The sequence below is a fragment of the Biomphalaria glabrata genome, chromosome 3, assembly GCF_947242115.1.
Source record: "Biomphalaria glabrata chromosome 3, xgBioGlab47.1, whole genome shotgun sequence".
NCBI lineage: Eukaryota > Metazoa > Mollusca > Gastropoda > Planorbidae > Biomphalaria > Biomphalaria glabrata.
In genome coordinates, this window is record NC_074713.1 from 7540451 (window position 1) to 7558116 (window position 17666).

The window sequence follows — 17666 nt, forward strand, 5'->3', positions numbered from 1 at the left end:
AAGCCTATTTTGTGTTGTTTTTTTTTTTTTTTTTTTGTTAGTAGCTGATGAAGGCCTTGTGGCCTAAACATTATTTATTTTTACTTGGTCCGGCAGGGTTACGTTTATAGTAGTTTCTACACATGCTATTTTTACATGCCTATTAATAATGTTTTTTTTTTGTTTTTTTTTAATACCGGTACCAAGACTGTTTGCTTAAGTGTACAAAATTGTATCAAACGCTTAGTAACAAATTAAGTAGGAAAAAAAGCAAATATATTTATAGTGTTTTATTTAGTGCGCTGCACCAATTACAATAGATAAAATCAATAATGAAATAAAACAAGAGACATAATTTATGTTAAATAAAAAGTACATAGTTTATGTTACAAGTCAAAACAATGAAACACAATTTATCTTTAAAATATTTCATAAAATAATTTTTTTTTTAATTTAATTTTGCTACAGGTAAAGTTTTCTCTGAACTTTTGTCACTTCCAGTAGATCTGCAGTATTGTTTGGAGTTAGGTCCTCATTGTCAGAGATGTCATCATTGCATGTTAGGGTTGATTCTTTACTACTGCTTTGAGATTCACTGTTCAATAAAAAATACTTACGTTAAAATGTAACATAAAATGAAATCAACATATTGTGTATAAACTTACTGGCTGTCTGACATTAATTAGGGAACATTTAAGGATTGTTTGGAGGTGCAGTAGCTGATTGGTAAAGCACTTCTAGGGGTCCCAAGTTCAAATCCTGGTGAAGACTTGGATTTCTATTTTGGGATCTTTATGGTGCCTCTCCACCCAGCTCTAATGGGTACCTGACATTAGTTGGGGAAAACTAAAAGGGGTTGGTCATTGTGCTGGCCGCTGACACCCTAGTAACCCTGAGCCAGAGAAAAAGATAACTTTTACATCATCTGCCTCAATAGATCACATGGTCTGAAAGGGGAACTTGACTTTTACTTTACTTTTTTTTAAAACAATATCTCTATTCAAGTCACAACTTCTTGGAACCCAGACATGGATCTCAAAAACGGCTTCAACTATTATCCTAGAAATTTAACGGTTGATGTATAATTGCTGGGAAAATCTGTAGTTTGACCATTATAATCTTTCAAAGTAAAACAAATATATATAAACTTGGGTAGAGAACATGGTCTAGAACTAGATCCAACATCAGTTTTGTAAGGACTAAGGCAATCGGGAATTTCCGAATATAAGCATTATTGATTCAAGCCTTAAAAAATGTTCCATTGTTTTTTATAATCTAACATTTATTAGTTATTTAAGGCCATCTAGCAGAAATTCAGATAAGGAACCAAACCGTAGAACAAGTGCAAGAATAGGCACAACCATCAACAACAAACTGAAATGGAGTGAACACTGTCAAAACCTTTACACCAAAATTCACCAACGACTTTTCTATCTTAGAAAGCTAAGGAAATTTAACATCGACAAAACAATCATTAAACTTTTATACAGCAACCATCGGCAGTCTAATTAACTTTGCCATCACCTGCTGGTAAGGTAACACTTCACAGGCACAAAGACTTAGACTAAATAGACTAATTAAAAAAGCATCATATGTCACTCGAACACAGCTACCATCTCTTGAAGAGCTTTTTCATGAAAGATGCCTTTCCAAAACACTCATTATTCTTAAAGATAACATGCACCCATTAAACCACTGTTACATCAGACCTGAACGAAGTGGTCGTCTCCTTTCCATTAGAACTAAAACAGAAAGATTTTAAAACTCCTTCATCCCACTTTCGGTCAGAGTGTTACAAGATCAGCTGTCATCATCGAGAAGTTCATAGCAGTCTAATTTATTAAGCACTGGCTGTGAGTGTGTGTTTCATGTGTGAATGTTGTTCGTATTTGCATCTATATTGTTATTGTACAGTAGTTACGCTGAGGTTGTCAATTGTAGTCAAACTGAATTTCCATTTGATTGGATCAATAAAAATTATCTTATATAAATCTTATTTAGAGAAAATCAATCACTCTTTAAGTTGTATGAAGGAGTTATTGTCTTTTTAACAAAGTATTTTTAATGTTTTTCTTGTTTACTTAAAGATTGTTGAGAAAGCCACATGACACCCTCATTTATCAGTGGCCTTACAAACAAGTGAACTTGATTAATCATCTGATTATAAGCCTAAGTCTTCCTGATTGTTTATGCAAAGGAAGAACAATAATAACCTTTACAGTAATATATGATATTAAAGAGTTATTTATTTGCACAAGTTTTATATACCAGGAAATATTTAGATCTATCACATTTTATAAATCCACCTTTCTCTAGTGAAGGGAATATAGAAGGCATGATTTACCTAAAGGTAACACAAGTTATATCTTAGGGCTCCCCCCCCCCCCCTGAAAAAAAAAGAAATATGTAGCACAGACACATAGTTTCTGGACTTACTAAAGGCCTCATATCTCAAAAAGCTTAGGGCCTTTTCAAATGGAACTACAACACTGGGGATATACCACTATATTTATGTTGTATGAACAAAAGAGATCTAAGTCCTGGTAGAGACAAAAAAATTTAAACAATAAATGTCAAAATATTCTTACATTCCCACAACCAGAAATTAGTTTAGCAAAAATGCTTGGCTTTTGAGCTGGCAACAGAACAAGCATGTTATAAGTAAACCTTGACATTGGGAATGACTGAGCTTGACTTACAACTCAGTGAAAACCTTTAGAACTTCAAGTGAATGCATAAACTGACATGGTTTTTTATAAGTTATAGCTAAAGTAAGCCTACATTAATTATACATTCACCTTGTTTTGCTGTATTGAAATTTGCACATCAAGTCTTTAATAGACATTTGCTGAGCCATTTTTGCTGTTGTTTTAGTTGTGGTTTTAGCTTGTTTCTTTTTACGAGACAATCCAGGCACTCTACATTTAGCCAAACCTAGAGATCATTGAAATATGTGACGAAAATTAAGTCATCATAATGGTGAAGGGTAAACAAATTTTTTATAGAATAAATAATACAATCAGGCAGTTATATCAATACAAGGCATTATCATTATGATAAGCAGTTGTTTTTTTTATTACAATAATAACAAACCTGATTTCTCAGAGAGTTGGGTTTTCTTGTGTGTCTGAAAAGATACAAATACACTTGTATTATTATAACTTATGTAAAGCATGTCTAGTAGGGTGAGATGGTATTTGGAAGAAGGTTTTCGTCCTGCCAATAGGTGTCAAAACAAACACAACTCAAGTAAAATTTCAAATTAAAAATATCTGGTCTACCATTTGAATTGAACTGAATCCCTCTCAGTCTAGTGATTTATGCCACTCAGCCACATGTTCAATGAAATCCATAATTCTTCTAGATTTTATGGAAATACTTGCATTACAGAGATACACACTGCAGTAACATACCGTTTTGAACAGCTGAAATTTTGTGCTACAATAATGACAGTGCATTGTGTCCATGGATTTATTTAGACCTATCATTACATATTACATACATCATTAAAAATATCTGGTCTACCATTCGAATTGAACTGAATCCCTCTCAGTCTAGTGATTTATGCCACCCAGCCACATGTTCAATGAAATCCTTAATTCTTCTAGATTTTATGGAAATACTTGCATTACAGAGATACACACTGCAGTAACATACCGTTTTGAACAGCTGAAATTTTGTGCTACAATAATGACAGTGCATTGTGTCCATGGATTTATTTAGACCTATCATTACATTACATATAGGTTCAACCAGAAGTAGACAACACACACTTAATAGTATATCAAAGAAAACTATATACAAAACTATCATAAGATCAGTAGCCATTAATGTAAGTCAGACTTGGACACTGACAGAAACAACTGAAAATCTGCTAACTACTTTGGAAAGGAAAATACTTAGAAAAAATATATGGTGCTATATAAGATGAAACTGAATAAAGGACACACACTAACCAGGAGATATACCAATTATATGAAGATCCCTCTATAGTGACATAAATAAAAACAACTGATTACATTGGGAAGGTCACCTCAAAAGAATGTCAGAGAATACAGGAGCGAAAATAGTATACCAGCAAAAACCAAAAGGCAGGCACCCCAAAGGCAGACCATGAATATCATGGCTTGATGATGTAGAAGCAGATCTACAACAACTTTGAGTTTGGACATGGAGACAAAAAGCTCAGTAGAATTCTGAATAGAAAAATGTGTTACCACTGGGATGAATGGATAACATACTTTCATTCAAATGAGAAGACTAATACAGAACAACAACAGAAACAGATGTCCACTTTAAAGATTGATATTTAATTACTAGCATCCAGTTAATGTTTGTCCAATAATATTTCTGTATGGTCATCTTGTTAACTGGTACGAGTTTTATTTGTTTGTTTTTTCCACCATTACTTTATATTACATAAATCAAAGTCAATACAATCTTTAACAATGATGAATCAAGATTATGACATGTCTTCTATTTAGATAACCAAATAGATGTCATACTCTCAGTACAGGTAAACCTTTATCTTAAAATCCAACACAATAATTAGGGAATCAAGCAATGTTAAAAAAACAACCTATGTCAACAAAACTAAGTTTTCACCTTGTCGTCTTGTGTGAGATCAATAACATCTGAAGCACTTCCAACAGACGTGCTGGTAACTGAACTTGTCTGGCTTGATAAATCTTCTGTAGAGCTTGTGTTGTTGAGTGGCTCATTCCTTGTTACTGTCATGGCAAATGTTAAAGTCATAAGTAAAATTCTTTCTATTTATCTGGTACCATACATTTTTTGTACAATAATAATAATAAAAAAATACATACAAAATAAAATCAATAACATGGTTACTATTCATATTATATAAAGATTTGTCTCTTGGACCCTAGTGATTGAGGACTTAACTGTGTTAAGCATTTTTAAATATTGTAATGTTTCTCACTATTCAGGCTCTCTGCAAATGCGCCATACAGAACCACACAGAACTATGCTGTAGTCAACCGGACTGTAATGAACCGTCTTGACTGTGACACCTCCGCTTTTTATATAGGGTCCTAGCTGGCCTTCCAGAACCAGATGGAACATCACAGGACCCTTCTGGTTAATAACATGACCACATCCCACATGCCTGGCCTGAGTAGTCATCACTTTAAATGTTTCTTCAAACTTCACAGTCAGCTTGTCACGGTTGACCGCTTGTCTAGCGCTGACCTGGGGCGATTTGCATCGGAGATTAATTGCCTTGCTATATATAAGTTCCATTTGCCCAAAGCTCCAAGTTTTTAGAGGCACCAGATTAACTAAAACAATAAGGCTTGTCTTTGAGTCTGAAGATTAATGAAGAATTCAGTACTTCCGGATGCTATGCAGCCCCAGCTGTGACCTACATACTTTCCCAGACTTAACTATGATTACAACTAAACCAAAAATGGTATTTAGTTAGAATGAGAAAGTGAATAAGAACTAATCTTTAAAATAAATGAACTCACCATCTGGAAGCAAATCAAAGCAAATATTTTCACTATCTTGATGACAACTCTCAGAAGTTTCCCTGGAGACAACAGATTTCAAGTAATCATCGTATGATAGTGACTTAAGTTCTAAGACGTCATCTGAGGCACTCAAAGTGGCTTGAGAACTAACTTCCTTCAAATCACTCACTAGAGGCAATCTCTCAGACTTGACAGCTTCAATAAGTGTTTGGTTTTCAAGCAGATTTCTTTTGACAGAGAATGAGTTTGGATCAGATTGATTTGATTTAGACTGAAAAAATTTAGACAGTGTTAACAACTTTGGGGTACCAGTATTATTAGTTCCTGTTTTACAATATTTCATTAAGCCTTTACTCATATGAAGCCTATCATTGGATGAAGCTATGTCTAACTTAACATCTTTTTCCCCAGACTTGGTCAAGTTGGCATTGGCTTTGCTTTGTGACCAACTAAAAGCAGAACTGGAAGAAGATGGTTTCCCTTTGTTGTTTGTTTGGGAGAAGCTGGACTGAAACCTATTTAAGATTGGCGATTCCCTTGTTTCTTGCTTGGTAGTTTTTTTGTCTGCATCTATACTAGATTTACAAGACTGTGAAAATGTAGAAATATTCTTTAAACTTTTAAAAGAGTCTCTTGCACTTAGGAAATTGTTATCCCCATCAGACGGCGAACTCTGAGGTTTATCATCTGACAGAGTTGTGTCCCCTTCACTTTCTTTCTGTTGTTTTATGGATGCCTTAAACATCTGTTGTAGGGTATTCTTAGCAGGGGACTTGGAATTCTTCAACCCTTGTTGTGTCCGTAACAAAGGTGATGTTTTTTTAGCTTGAGTTGTTGCTGAATGACTAGTTTTGTGAAAATATCTGTAACGAAAGAAATTTTAAGTTTCAGATGACTTTTTTTTAAACTTTAAAGTTAAAACTTAATTTTAATGTTAAAAAAACACATAAAAGCCAGAATAATATATTAACATATTTGATTGGAGCATTACATTACTTAACAAACTATTCCACCTAGTAGAATTAAAAACTTGGGATTATGAATAATCTTAAAAATGAGGAAACAATGTTAAAAAGATAATTTTTTTGTGAGATAATTAAAGATAATGAAACCTATGAAAAGGTTATCAAATGGTGACATGATATAATATCCACAATGATGCTTTTTTTTTTTTTTTTTTAAGTAGGACAGAGAGAAATATAAAGAGTTAAGTAGCTGGTCAACATGCCACAACAAACAAGTGACAGGAAATGATGGTAAATTACCTGCTTTTAACCTCAACAGCAAACGAATCTAAACTGAATTTTGGCTGTTCACTTGTTGGATTATTTCTAGCAAAAACATTCCTGCCTTTCGTTGGAGTGAGAGCAGCATTTTCTATGCTGGCATCGTTTGACTTGAACACTTCCTCGCCTATGTTTGCAGCTGTCAAAGATTCTCCTTCTTCATCACACTCAGTACTGCTGCCTTTATCGTCATCAAAGTCTTTGTGTAGAATTGGAGAAACAAGCTTCTTGGGTGTGCTAGTAAGTGCTGAAATTCTCTCCTCAATCTTCTCACTGGTTAGCTGTGTAGATGTCTCTGGCAATGTGTCCACTTCACTTATTACTTTCCTTTTTTTGGGACTTGGAATCTCATTTTCATTATGGCAATATTCAGACAGCAATTCTTCGTCAGTTTTTAAATCTGGAGCCTCTGACACTGAAACTAAATAAAGTGAGAGGATTAGTTGTTTGTTTTATGTGTCTCTTTTGAGAAGCACTACAAAATTATAAATGCAGATTCTATGTTAAGTCTTCTTTTAGGTATCAGATTCTTCTTTCAAAATTAGTTATTAATATTATTTACTATTGTTACTTTCAACATGATTTATATTTTTACTATTTATTTCATGTACTGGTATAAGTCTATTTAAAATATTCTAATTTTTTATTATTGTTCCATCAAATATTAAAATTTGTAATGAATTAAGCCCAATTAACTCATGCACTTGTTTTATCAAAGCAAAATTAAATAACAAAGCCATCTTTATGTAATCTATTTCAGCTCAAAGAATAAATCATATTTAATAAATTCACTACTAACTTGAATGTAAGCACTGTTACTACTAATATTAAAGTCAAGCATTTCATTATCTGTTACCCCAAACTTAATCCATCTCAGACAATGCCTTTTACTGTAACTCTTAAGTAAACCACATCAGACAATACCTAATGACAAAAGCCAACTCATCTCAGAACAATGGCCATTGAACCAAACTAACATATCAGACAATATCTCATCAGGTTAATTTCACCAACAATCTCTGCAAGTTAATATAAGGAACAACTTGCGACTATGTTTCTTGTGCACAGACTGTGAAGAAGTCAATTACTATAGACTGAAAAAGGAAGAATATTGAGTCCCTAAAATACAAACAAATAGTGCAGATAGTCCCTAGAAGTTTGAAAAAGTGAGGTCAGAGTAGATATGAACAGTTAAAAAGACCTTTTTGTTTTCTTTTTCTTGGGCTTCTTTTGAATGGTTGAACTTTTATAGTCTGCACTTTATCATGGAGAGAAGGCATCATCTCTTGTAAAGGCTTACACGGCGACGCACCTTTAACTCTATACAACTTGTTCCATATGCTAAGCTCATGATATGATGTTGGCTTTTTAGCATTTTTGGGCTGCAATAAACAAACACATTAAAAAGAGGTCATTGAAGGGCAAAACATATTTTCAATTTAAACATGTCAAATTTTCTCATTTAAAATAGATCATGTATATTTATAAAAGATTAAAAAAAAAAAAAAAGGTCCATCAAATTAGTTCAACAAAATGTAATAAGATATTATTAAGGGGAGGATCACAATCTACAACCTTTTAAATATAAACCTCATTGAAATTGTGAAACATTCAATTAATGCTGATAAGACTCAGAAACATCTAACATATATATAAATACATATTTGGTCTAAACTGTGAAAGTGGGTGTCTATTATTTTAGAGAATGTCAGAGCAAAGATATTGTATCATTGAAGGGCTTGATCTAGATGTACAAATGAGTATAAAAATTCCAAGGAATTGTCAGTGCACATATTTTATTTGTGTGGTGTGGGTTGTGTGTGTGTGTGTGTAAAAGGTGATAGTGGACTATAAAAAGAGTCAAACCACCATGTTCCCTTTAATTAGTGGTGCATATATTTACACAATGATAGACTACTTATAAAATTTTTAAGTTCAGCATATGATCTCACAAATGTTTGTAAAGAAACTCTGCGACAAATTGTGGTAAGAAAACTCACCTGAAATGTGTCTGGATCAAAGTAAGCTATACTCTTATGATCATGGATGTCTATGTTACCAATAGCTATTTGAAAAGCCAAATCATCTGGCAAATATCTGAGAGAAAATTTTAGTCAAAGAAAATAAATTTCTAAATTCATGCTGATGGATTATCTTCCTTGTCAGTTGACATGACTGAAAAGTACAAAAAGATTTAAAGAACCAAATTTCATAATTTTAACAAAATCATATCTATATATATATTATATATTTATGATAATTTGTGGACCAGTGGGGGGGAGGGGATATCTAGGAGTTGGTTTTCCGTGCTGCCTTTAGGCACTCAGTAAACACAACTCTGCCCGATTCGGGTGTCGAGCCTCGAGCCCCCTTCTAGGTAGCCAAGCCAAGCTCAAGCGCACTTGGCCTCTCGACCACGCTTCCCACATATAATAAAGTCTTAATTAGAAATAAAAACTTCTTACAAATGATGTAGATTATGTTTTAAAACATTAGATTTTATCTAAACATATTATAAGTTACTGAATATTCCTAATTCCTATACCCATCAATTTATACAAGTCAGACTGCCATAGCAACTAGGTAAGTTTAAGTAAATCATAATATATTAATTAGGTATTACCAGTATTGGTTTGGATTGGGTATACATTGCAAAAAACAAAAGAAAGCATTGCAAAACAAGCCCTAGACTGGAACCCACACGGAAAGAAAAAGGCCGAAGACCAAAGCAAACATGGAAAAGATCATTAGACCAAGAGGTAAAGACGGCAGCATGGACACGGATCCAGCTGAGGGGAATAGCCCAGAACAGAGTCAGATGGCAAAGTGCTGTTGATGCCCTATGATCCACTGGGAGTCAAAAGGATTAAGTCAAGAAAGTCAATATTCTTAAAGATTTATTTTCAGTGTTCTCAATGCAGCAGCCTTGCCTTTGAAACCATGGGCACTGCACCACACAGGAACAAGTGTAAGTAGGTGGTCATAAAAGTGGAGATAACTGTAATTTTTTTTTAAATATTTGAAAAGGATACTGTCCAGCATAATCAAGGTCTTCAGCTTTTATGCCTGGGGGATAAGGGTTGAGTGGGCAAAGTTTGCGCTTCAGGGGGTCATATACAAGTTGATATAGAAAAGTATTCTCTGCTTTGATGAATCCTTCAATGTAATCCTCTGGCACTGTCAAGTTCATCTTTAAGTAAGTTGGTAGCTTCTTTAAGAGCTGAGAGAAAAGAATTAAAAAATGTTTTAATCAATCAATACATTTTTTATAGGCTACATTGTCTAATCTAAAGATTGAGTACCTGAGTAAGATCAGTCTGTCTGGCAGTTTTGAAAACTTTTCCAGCTTTACCAAGTCCTATACCAGGTAGAGATGCAAGATAATCACAGCCAGACAGTATACACATCTGACGAAATTTTTCAAATGTGTAGACACCACTTTGCATTGATAGGACCTCATTCAGACGAGATTTCTCAATTAAGGTTCCATTACCGAAAAAATCCATTTTAAAAATAATCTGTACAAAAAACAAGTTCAAATTATTATTGTAATTTCAATACAATGATAAGATTAAAATCAATAAATGTAAATTATTTTTTAGTGACTAGAAATAGAAATGTTTGTCTGATGAAAAAGTACTCTAATGAGACTAATGAAAACAACCTTATCACATCCAAACAGCAGCAAATCAGAATCTTCAGTGACTATAATTTGAGCAATACCCTTCAAGTTCAAGAATGCTAGTTGAGCATCAGCTTCATAGGGAGCAACAATACAATCCACACCTCTATCCCGACATGCCTTAAACAAAACCAGAAACAAGTTTTAAAATCTCATGCAAGAAGGAACAAAAATGTTTTATGGAATTTGAAAGAACAAGAGCTTTACAAATTAGGTCTTTACATTTATAAGCTGAAGTGCCATCTGTGGTGTTATGTCAACACATCTCTGTAAACATTCCTTAGCTTCTGCCTTTTTACCTTCCCTTAAGAATTGAGCCGCTTTTTTGCGATGGAGTTCTCTCCTCCTGGAATAGAAATATTTAAGCAGAGCATTAAAGATGATCATTGCACAGAATTTAATCTTCACTGAACAATCAAAGTCAATGATGAAATTCGGCGCAACAATGTTACAGGAGTGCTGGGAAAAAAATGTTATCTTAGCCATGGCTTGTAACATAAGGGACTATTTACATGCAATGTTATATCTTGGATTCCTCATTAATATTCTGACTCGAAGACAAGCCTTATTATTATTATATCTTGGATAGTAATTATTTACTATTCTTCAATTTACAGTTATTTTTGGACAATCTTTTAGTATAAAATACTGAATTTCCTATTTTAAAAAAAAAAAGATTATTAATCATTTGCAAATCCAAGTGCTAATATAGCAGTTCATGTTAACATGACAGAATCAAAATTGATTTTCATGCTTTTTTCTTTTAATAGTCTTAACTCTTTCTCTCCGTAATTATTTACCACATTCTGGTGGAATCAACGCTGGTATCGTCAGTTAGGAGAGAAAGAGTTAAGAATACAGTGACATGATTGTTGGACAATTCACATTTCACAATCTATGAAGTGATCTTGTCTCTATGACTTAAACTTCACTGTCAGCAGATGTTCTTAGCAGAATATCAAGAGAGAGTCCGGTTCATTCTTTCACCTTGTTACCAGATATTTTTTTTTGAGGATCATTCCTCCATGTTCCTTGAAGAATGATTTTTGACAATGAGTCATGTCTTAATTTCATCTCTTCCCAATATTGAGAAGTTCCCTGTTTTTTGCCAGCCAGCATGTTGACTTGTAAATATATATCTGATACCTATTAGTTTTCTGTAGCATTTACTCTTAATGGCTTGAATTCTTTCAGCCTCAGTGTTCACAGTCCGATTTTCTCAACCATATAGGAGTACAGAAACCACTAGCTAAGCATACAGTTTTAATTTACTTTTTTCAAAAGATATCTTAAAATCAACTTTGCCCACTTTTTTTGACATCACCACATGATGAATACATCTTAAAGAAGCAATGCAACTAAAGATAACTTACTCTCTTCTAGTTTTCTCTACATCAGCTTTAGACTTGAGATGGCAGCCATCAAATACAAGAATGGGTTTCAGATTGTTCTTCAACATGTACTCAACATACTTCATGCAATAGTAAACATACCTAGATGAGTGATCAATTAGATTAAAATGATAAGTTGATCAATTAGATTAAAAATGATAAGTTGATCAATTAGATTAAAATGATAAGTTGATCAATTAGATTAAAATGATGTTTGCATGTTGACTTGTAAATGTACAAACTCGTTTTCTTTTCCTGATATCAGCCAGCAGTTTTCTGTAGCATTTACTCTCAAATGCTTGTTTTTTTTTTCTTTTATCTTCAGCATTCAGAATCCAACTTTCACAACCATATAGGAATAAGTATGAAAGGACAGAGTGAGACTGATTTCATGGTTTAAATGAAATAAGAGGCAAATGGAAGCTGACCAAACATTCAAAAGGAAGAGGTTACAGCCTCAAGCCCATTCGGAGATGATATTACCAAAATAAAAATTAATGTAAGCCATCTAGCCAGCTTCTGTGGGTGCTACATTACAAATTAACTCAATTCTAAATTAAAAAGCCCATGATCTCTTCTAGGACTGAACCATAAAACATTAGACTCTATCCCCAGTCACTGACTATTTTGTGTCTCAAAAGAAAAATAAATATAACTTTTTATCAACACAACATACTGCTCTGTTTTTTCTCCAAGAGCTAATTTGTCAGCACAAGAGAATGCCCCTTTGTGAAGCCAGCAATAGGCATCTATGGCAACCGTGCATCCTTGGAATTCAGCTATGTTAACAGGCTTGTGTATTTTCTTCAGGAATGGTAGCAAACCTTGAATGCCCATTTGTAATTAGTCTGAAAAAAAAAAATGGTAAAAATATGCGTGTTATGTTATGCGTGCACACACACTTAATGTATAAATCACACATTTAACACAGAAGCATGGAATTTAAATTATTTTATGAGTGAGTATTTTTGTAATATAGATAATAGAGTTTAGCCAACCTTAACAAAAGAAGAAAAAAAATTACTCCTCTATAATCTAAAATATTTAATAACCAAATCTATTTGTCATTCATAGATATAAAAATCTAGAGCCTACAGCCGGAATCAGGTGGAGGCTCTAACTCACAACTCTAACTCTGTTGTGTGATAAGGAATTAGATTTTATTAGGCTTTTGCTATAACTCCTTTTTCTTGAACTATTTTAAGTCATGACTGAACTTGAACTTTCGTAAGATGATCAGTGTTCGCAATTAATTGGTTACTTTAGTTACTTTTCAGCTTTACGATGGCATTGACTATGATTGACTACATCATTCATACTATCTTTTCTGTCTCTGATGTTCTCATTAAGTTAGCTTTTAAAATTACTAACTTTTAGGTTAGGCCCAGTTACTGAGTTAGGGATATTTAAAGAAAAGACTCTTTGTGTCTCTACATAAAAAAAAAGTAGTCTACATAATTCTGGATATTTCATTCTGCTGGAATTTGAAGGTTAGTTTTTTAGCTTTATATTGTAACAATATTGTTACGTATCTCTCCTCTACTATCCAGGCTCTCTACTAAATGCACCACACGACACAACGAACCTAAAGAACCTCACAACTCAGGGCTCCAAAGTATCAGTCAGTTTAATTTCAAATACATCGCAATTGGCAACAACATTAACACTGTCTTTACAAAAACCTAGTCTTGCTCCGCCTGACTTCACACACCGTGCTCGTTCTCGTCTCGTACTGGTCACATTGCAAGGTAACGTGAAGTTCAGTCTTTCTGACACACTCGCTCTTATATAGTGTCTCTACTGGCCTTCAAGAATCGGATGGAACGTTCTTGACCAAAATGATCACAATCGCCGAGATTTGCGTGCGTAATATTTACACACAGGTCATTGCCAAACTGGCGTGTACTGTCACTGGTCAGAGTTGACCGCTCGTCCTGCGCTGGACTGGGGCAATTTGCGTAGGCTAAAAACACACACAAAGTATGACACAGCCTACGTCTACGACCATCTGTGTCACCACCAGGTTTACAACAATATTGTCACATATTGTGCTTTATTACTGTATACTACTGTATACAGTGTAGACATCTATATTGTTCATTAAAAACAGTTACTAAACAGCTGTACAGTAGTTGAGTAGTACTTACTAAACACTGACTTGTGACTCACTGACTGACTAAAATTAAAAACTTAAAAGTTAAACTGTGATCTAATCTAGAAGTAGATTTAGTAACTTTCTTTGTTGAAGTAGATTTCTAAGTCACCAACTTAGATTTAGATCTAAATTAGGGAATCGTAGATAGATCTAGACTAGACTCTATATAATTAATTTTGTTATTAGTAGATCTAGATTCTATTTAGATCTAATCAAGATCTAGACTAGATCTACATCATCACTACTGTAGTACTGTTTTTCTAAGGACCCGCTCGCGGTAAATAAACACTGATAAGAATTATTCGCAATTTTAAAAAGAATCACATAATTAACTCTGTTTCATGAAAAATTTAAGATCTTTCAATGAAAAATTGGATAACACTCTAGACTTTTTGTCTTTATGAAATTAAAGATAAGGTGTTTTTATTTTACATGATGTTGTCTACTGTATAGATTATTTGTTTAAAACTTTAATGTTAAATATAAGAATAAAAAGTCGAAATAATGAAACCGTTTGAGTGACAGCCTTCCACAGACCTATATAACATTTAACAGATTTGTATGTTTTTGGATCACCAGGACGCAAATATTTTACTGGAAATTATTTGAAAAAAAACAAAAAAACAACCTTGATGTCATTGACAAACAACAACAACAAAAAAAAAAAAAACGCTCTAAAATTATAAGGTCTACATTCTAGAACCCATCGGACATAGATCTATAATGTCAGGATGACTTTCTTTGCCAAAATCTTCAAATACAAAAACAAAATCTAATAAAATGCTCAGAAAGACAAAGGATAAAGGGACATTCCTCGTTCCATATGCTAGGACAAATTTGCATAAATGCTTCTTCTTCCATAGAGCATTGAATGGGTTGCTTGAGCTAGCCAGGAAAATCATTGACTTGGCAGAATTTAAGAATTTGGTTAACATGCATGACTAGATGCATGACGCGCGCGAAGGCCTATAGCACTAGCGGATCCAGAACTTTGGAGTGGGAGGGGGGGGGGCGATTTTTTTTCTAAACCATAATCCTAACGCCCAGTAAACCCTAACCCTATGCATAAACGAGCATATATGCGTGTGTGTGTGAGAGAGAGAGAGTATGAGATTTTAAAAAAGCAGTGTTTTTCAACCTTCGGTGAAAAAACAAAAACAACAATGTTGAGGCCTTTCTCTTGACAGCTAGGGGCTCGGGGGCCCCGACGCCAAAAGGGTTCTTGCATTCTTCACTGCAGAAACGCGTTCTTCTGACATCTACAGCTCATTATTCATCCTATTAAAAAGGACCTTTTGAATAATGTTTTACTTGAAAAATATTCTAATATGAATTTATAGGCCCTTACTACATTGCGAATGCAACCAATCTGTTCCTTAAAAAGATAAGATACCCCACATGTTTAGATTAAGGCTTTGAGGATCGCCGCCGAGAAAAAAAAATATTCGAAAAATGTTTTCTTAAAAAAACTCATTGTAAGTGATACAGTTTGTTCAATAGGCATGTTTGTAACTTCGTTTCGTTACAGAACTATAATTCAAAGCTCTAAGCAAAAAAAAAAAAATGAAAGTGGGAGGTGAAATTAAGTGGACCAATTAGATTCTACTCTATTTTTTTTTTTTTTTTTTTTTTTTGCATTTTTAGGATTCACGCATAAATTGTGAGTTATAGTCCCAAATTTATTTAACTAGAAAAATATCAGATTGAGTAAAGGTTTGAAAAAGGCGACTAGGAAAACATTTGGGTTTAGAACTTCATCTCAATAGTTATTCTTATAGCCTACTGAAAAATTTCGTATTAATTCTAAATTTTCCAAAACAAAGTCTTTCTTCAAATAATTATGATAATTCAATGTGCAATTACATAAACTCCGTCGCCATATTTGACTATTCTGTTGTAAAACATCATGTTTTCGTCTGGAAAGGGGAAGGGGGCGGTAGAGTGAAAACGATTAATCCTCGCTCCTTTTTATAATTTCTATTAATGATTGCTTTTGGCATTAAAGAATATAGGATGGTGTGACTCGATATAAGAATTAAATTTATAGCATATAATATTAGTGACATTTTTTTTTTAATTTTGTTATTTCTTAACTAAAATACAAAAGAAAAGGTACTGGTTTGTCCTATGGGCGGAGGGCGATTACGTATATCGGTCCTCACACCTGGTACAACCATTTTTCATTTTATATTTACTACTAATAAAATTTAATATTAGAGTGTGTTGCGACATAATAAACAAATGGGTTGAAATATTAATATGTAGCTTATATTATATAGATATTCAACTAATGTTGTTCACAAACTATGATTTCTCCATAAAAGTAGGACCAACCCCCCCCCCCCAAAGGGTTTAGGTGGAAAGGGCAGTAGATCTATTCGCCCCCCCCCCCAATCGGCCAACAGGGGAACGACGTAATATAAAGATCAGTTAAAATATCAATAACAAGTTTTAATCATATAGATATTTAATTGATTCTGTTAACAAGCTGTGATTTCTACAAATAAATTGGATCACCCCCTCTCGAAAGTTTAGGGGAGGAGGTGGGATTGATACCATCGCCTCCTCCCCACTCCACCAAATCGGCCAACATACTAGGGGGAGGGGTGAAATAATCTAAAAATAGGTTGAGATATAAATAGTTAGTAGCCCTATATATTAGGCCTATTAACATAAGTAATACATTCGTGTACAAATTGTGTGATTTCTATACTAAAATGTGTTTGCCCAACCCCCCCTCATAGCTGCAATACGGTTCCTATTGTTCTAGGAAATATTATGTATATTGCCAAGTCTATGGTTTTAGAGGCCTTCTGACCCCCCTTTCTTTTTAGCTCGTGAATATGGTGGGGACACTCATGAAAAATATGCGACACTTCTTTCTCTGACTCACATAGGGTTGTAATTTATACCAAGCAATAGTGTAGTAGGCTATTTGTCCCGTTCTGCGCTTTGCAATGATTAACTTCGAAAAAAGTCCATAGGTGATTGCAGCGCAAAGCGTTCACATCATCATTTTGACCGCTGAGAAGGATTTCTCTCAGCCGATTGGCGTTGACAAGGGAGCTCTTCACCCCTACGTCTCCTAGTCTTATCTGAAGGTTCCACTATGTATGTCACCATTGCTGGACCACCGCTATTTTTGTGATTGCTATACTTCGTGTAAGGAACGCCATTAAATCTAAGATGCACTGATGGCGATGGCGTCCCTGTGTGGAAAGGTGTGGCGGCTTGTTTGAACTGGGCTATATCATATATGTATGCCTACCTCTGGCATTCCCACATCGGGGCTCGGATATCGTGCATTAAATGCATTGGTTATGGCTCCCGATGTCTAGAGTGAGAGAGGGGGGGGAGAGAGGGGGCGGGCTATTTTTCTAATAGATTGCTAATCCTAAGTGCAATGATAGGCCTATTCTTGACTGAAGAGAACTCAGATGAATTTTATTTTCCATGAGCAACATTAATTTTTTTGAGAAACTTAAAATAAATGTGCCAGAATGTCTGCTTAAAAATAACTTATTAATTAAGTCATTTTAGTTAAAGTAGAAATATTGTACACAAAAATTATATAAATATAATACACAATAAGCATTAAAATTAATTAAACATTTATTTATAATCAATAAATAGTTTCCGTTTATCAATGACCTAGTAAGTCTAAGATCTAAGCATAAGAAA

At 34.0% G+C, this 17666-nt stretch overlaps 1 protein-coding gene across 1 annotated transcript; it reads right to left on the reverse strand.

The window, feature by feature from the left end:
* Positions 1-254: 254 nt before the first annotated feature.
* LOC106055914 (exonuclease 1-like) lies at positions 255-14249 on the reverse strand. Its single transcript, XM_056024582.1, has 15 exons — positions 13978-14249; positions 12507-12678; positions 11813-11932; positions 10662-10785; positions 10422-10559; positions 10060-10275; positions 9790-9977; positions 8758-8854; positions 7959-8139; positions 6737-7178; positions 5469-6334; positions 4585-4709; positions 3073-3106; positions 2778-2913; positions 255-574 (listed from the first exon to the last, which is right to left on the reverse strand). Exons 2-15 carry the CDS (start codon positions 12665-12667, stop codon positions 442-444), a joined length of 2961 nt encoding a protein of 986 aa, XP_055880557.1. The 5' UTR covers positions 12668-12678; positions 13978-14249; the 3' UTR covers positions 255-441.
* Positions 14250-17666: the final 3417 nt, after the last annotated feature.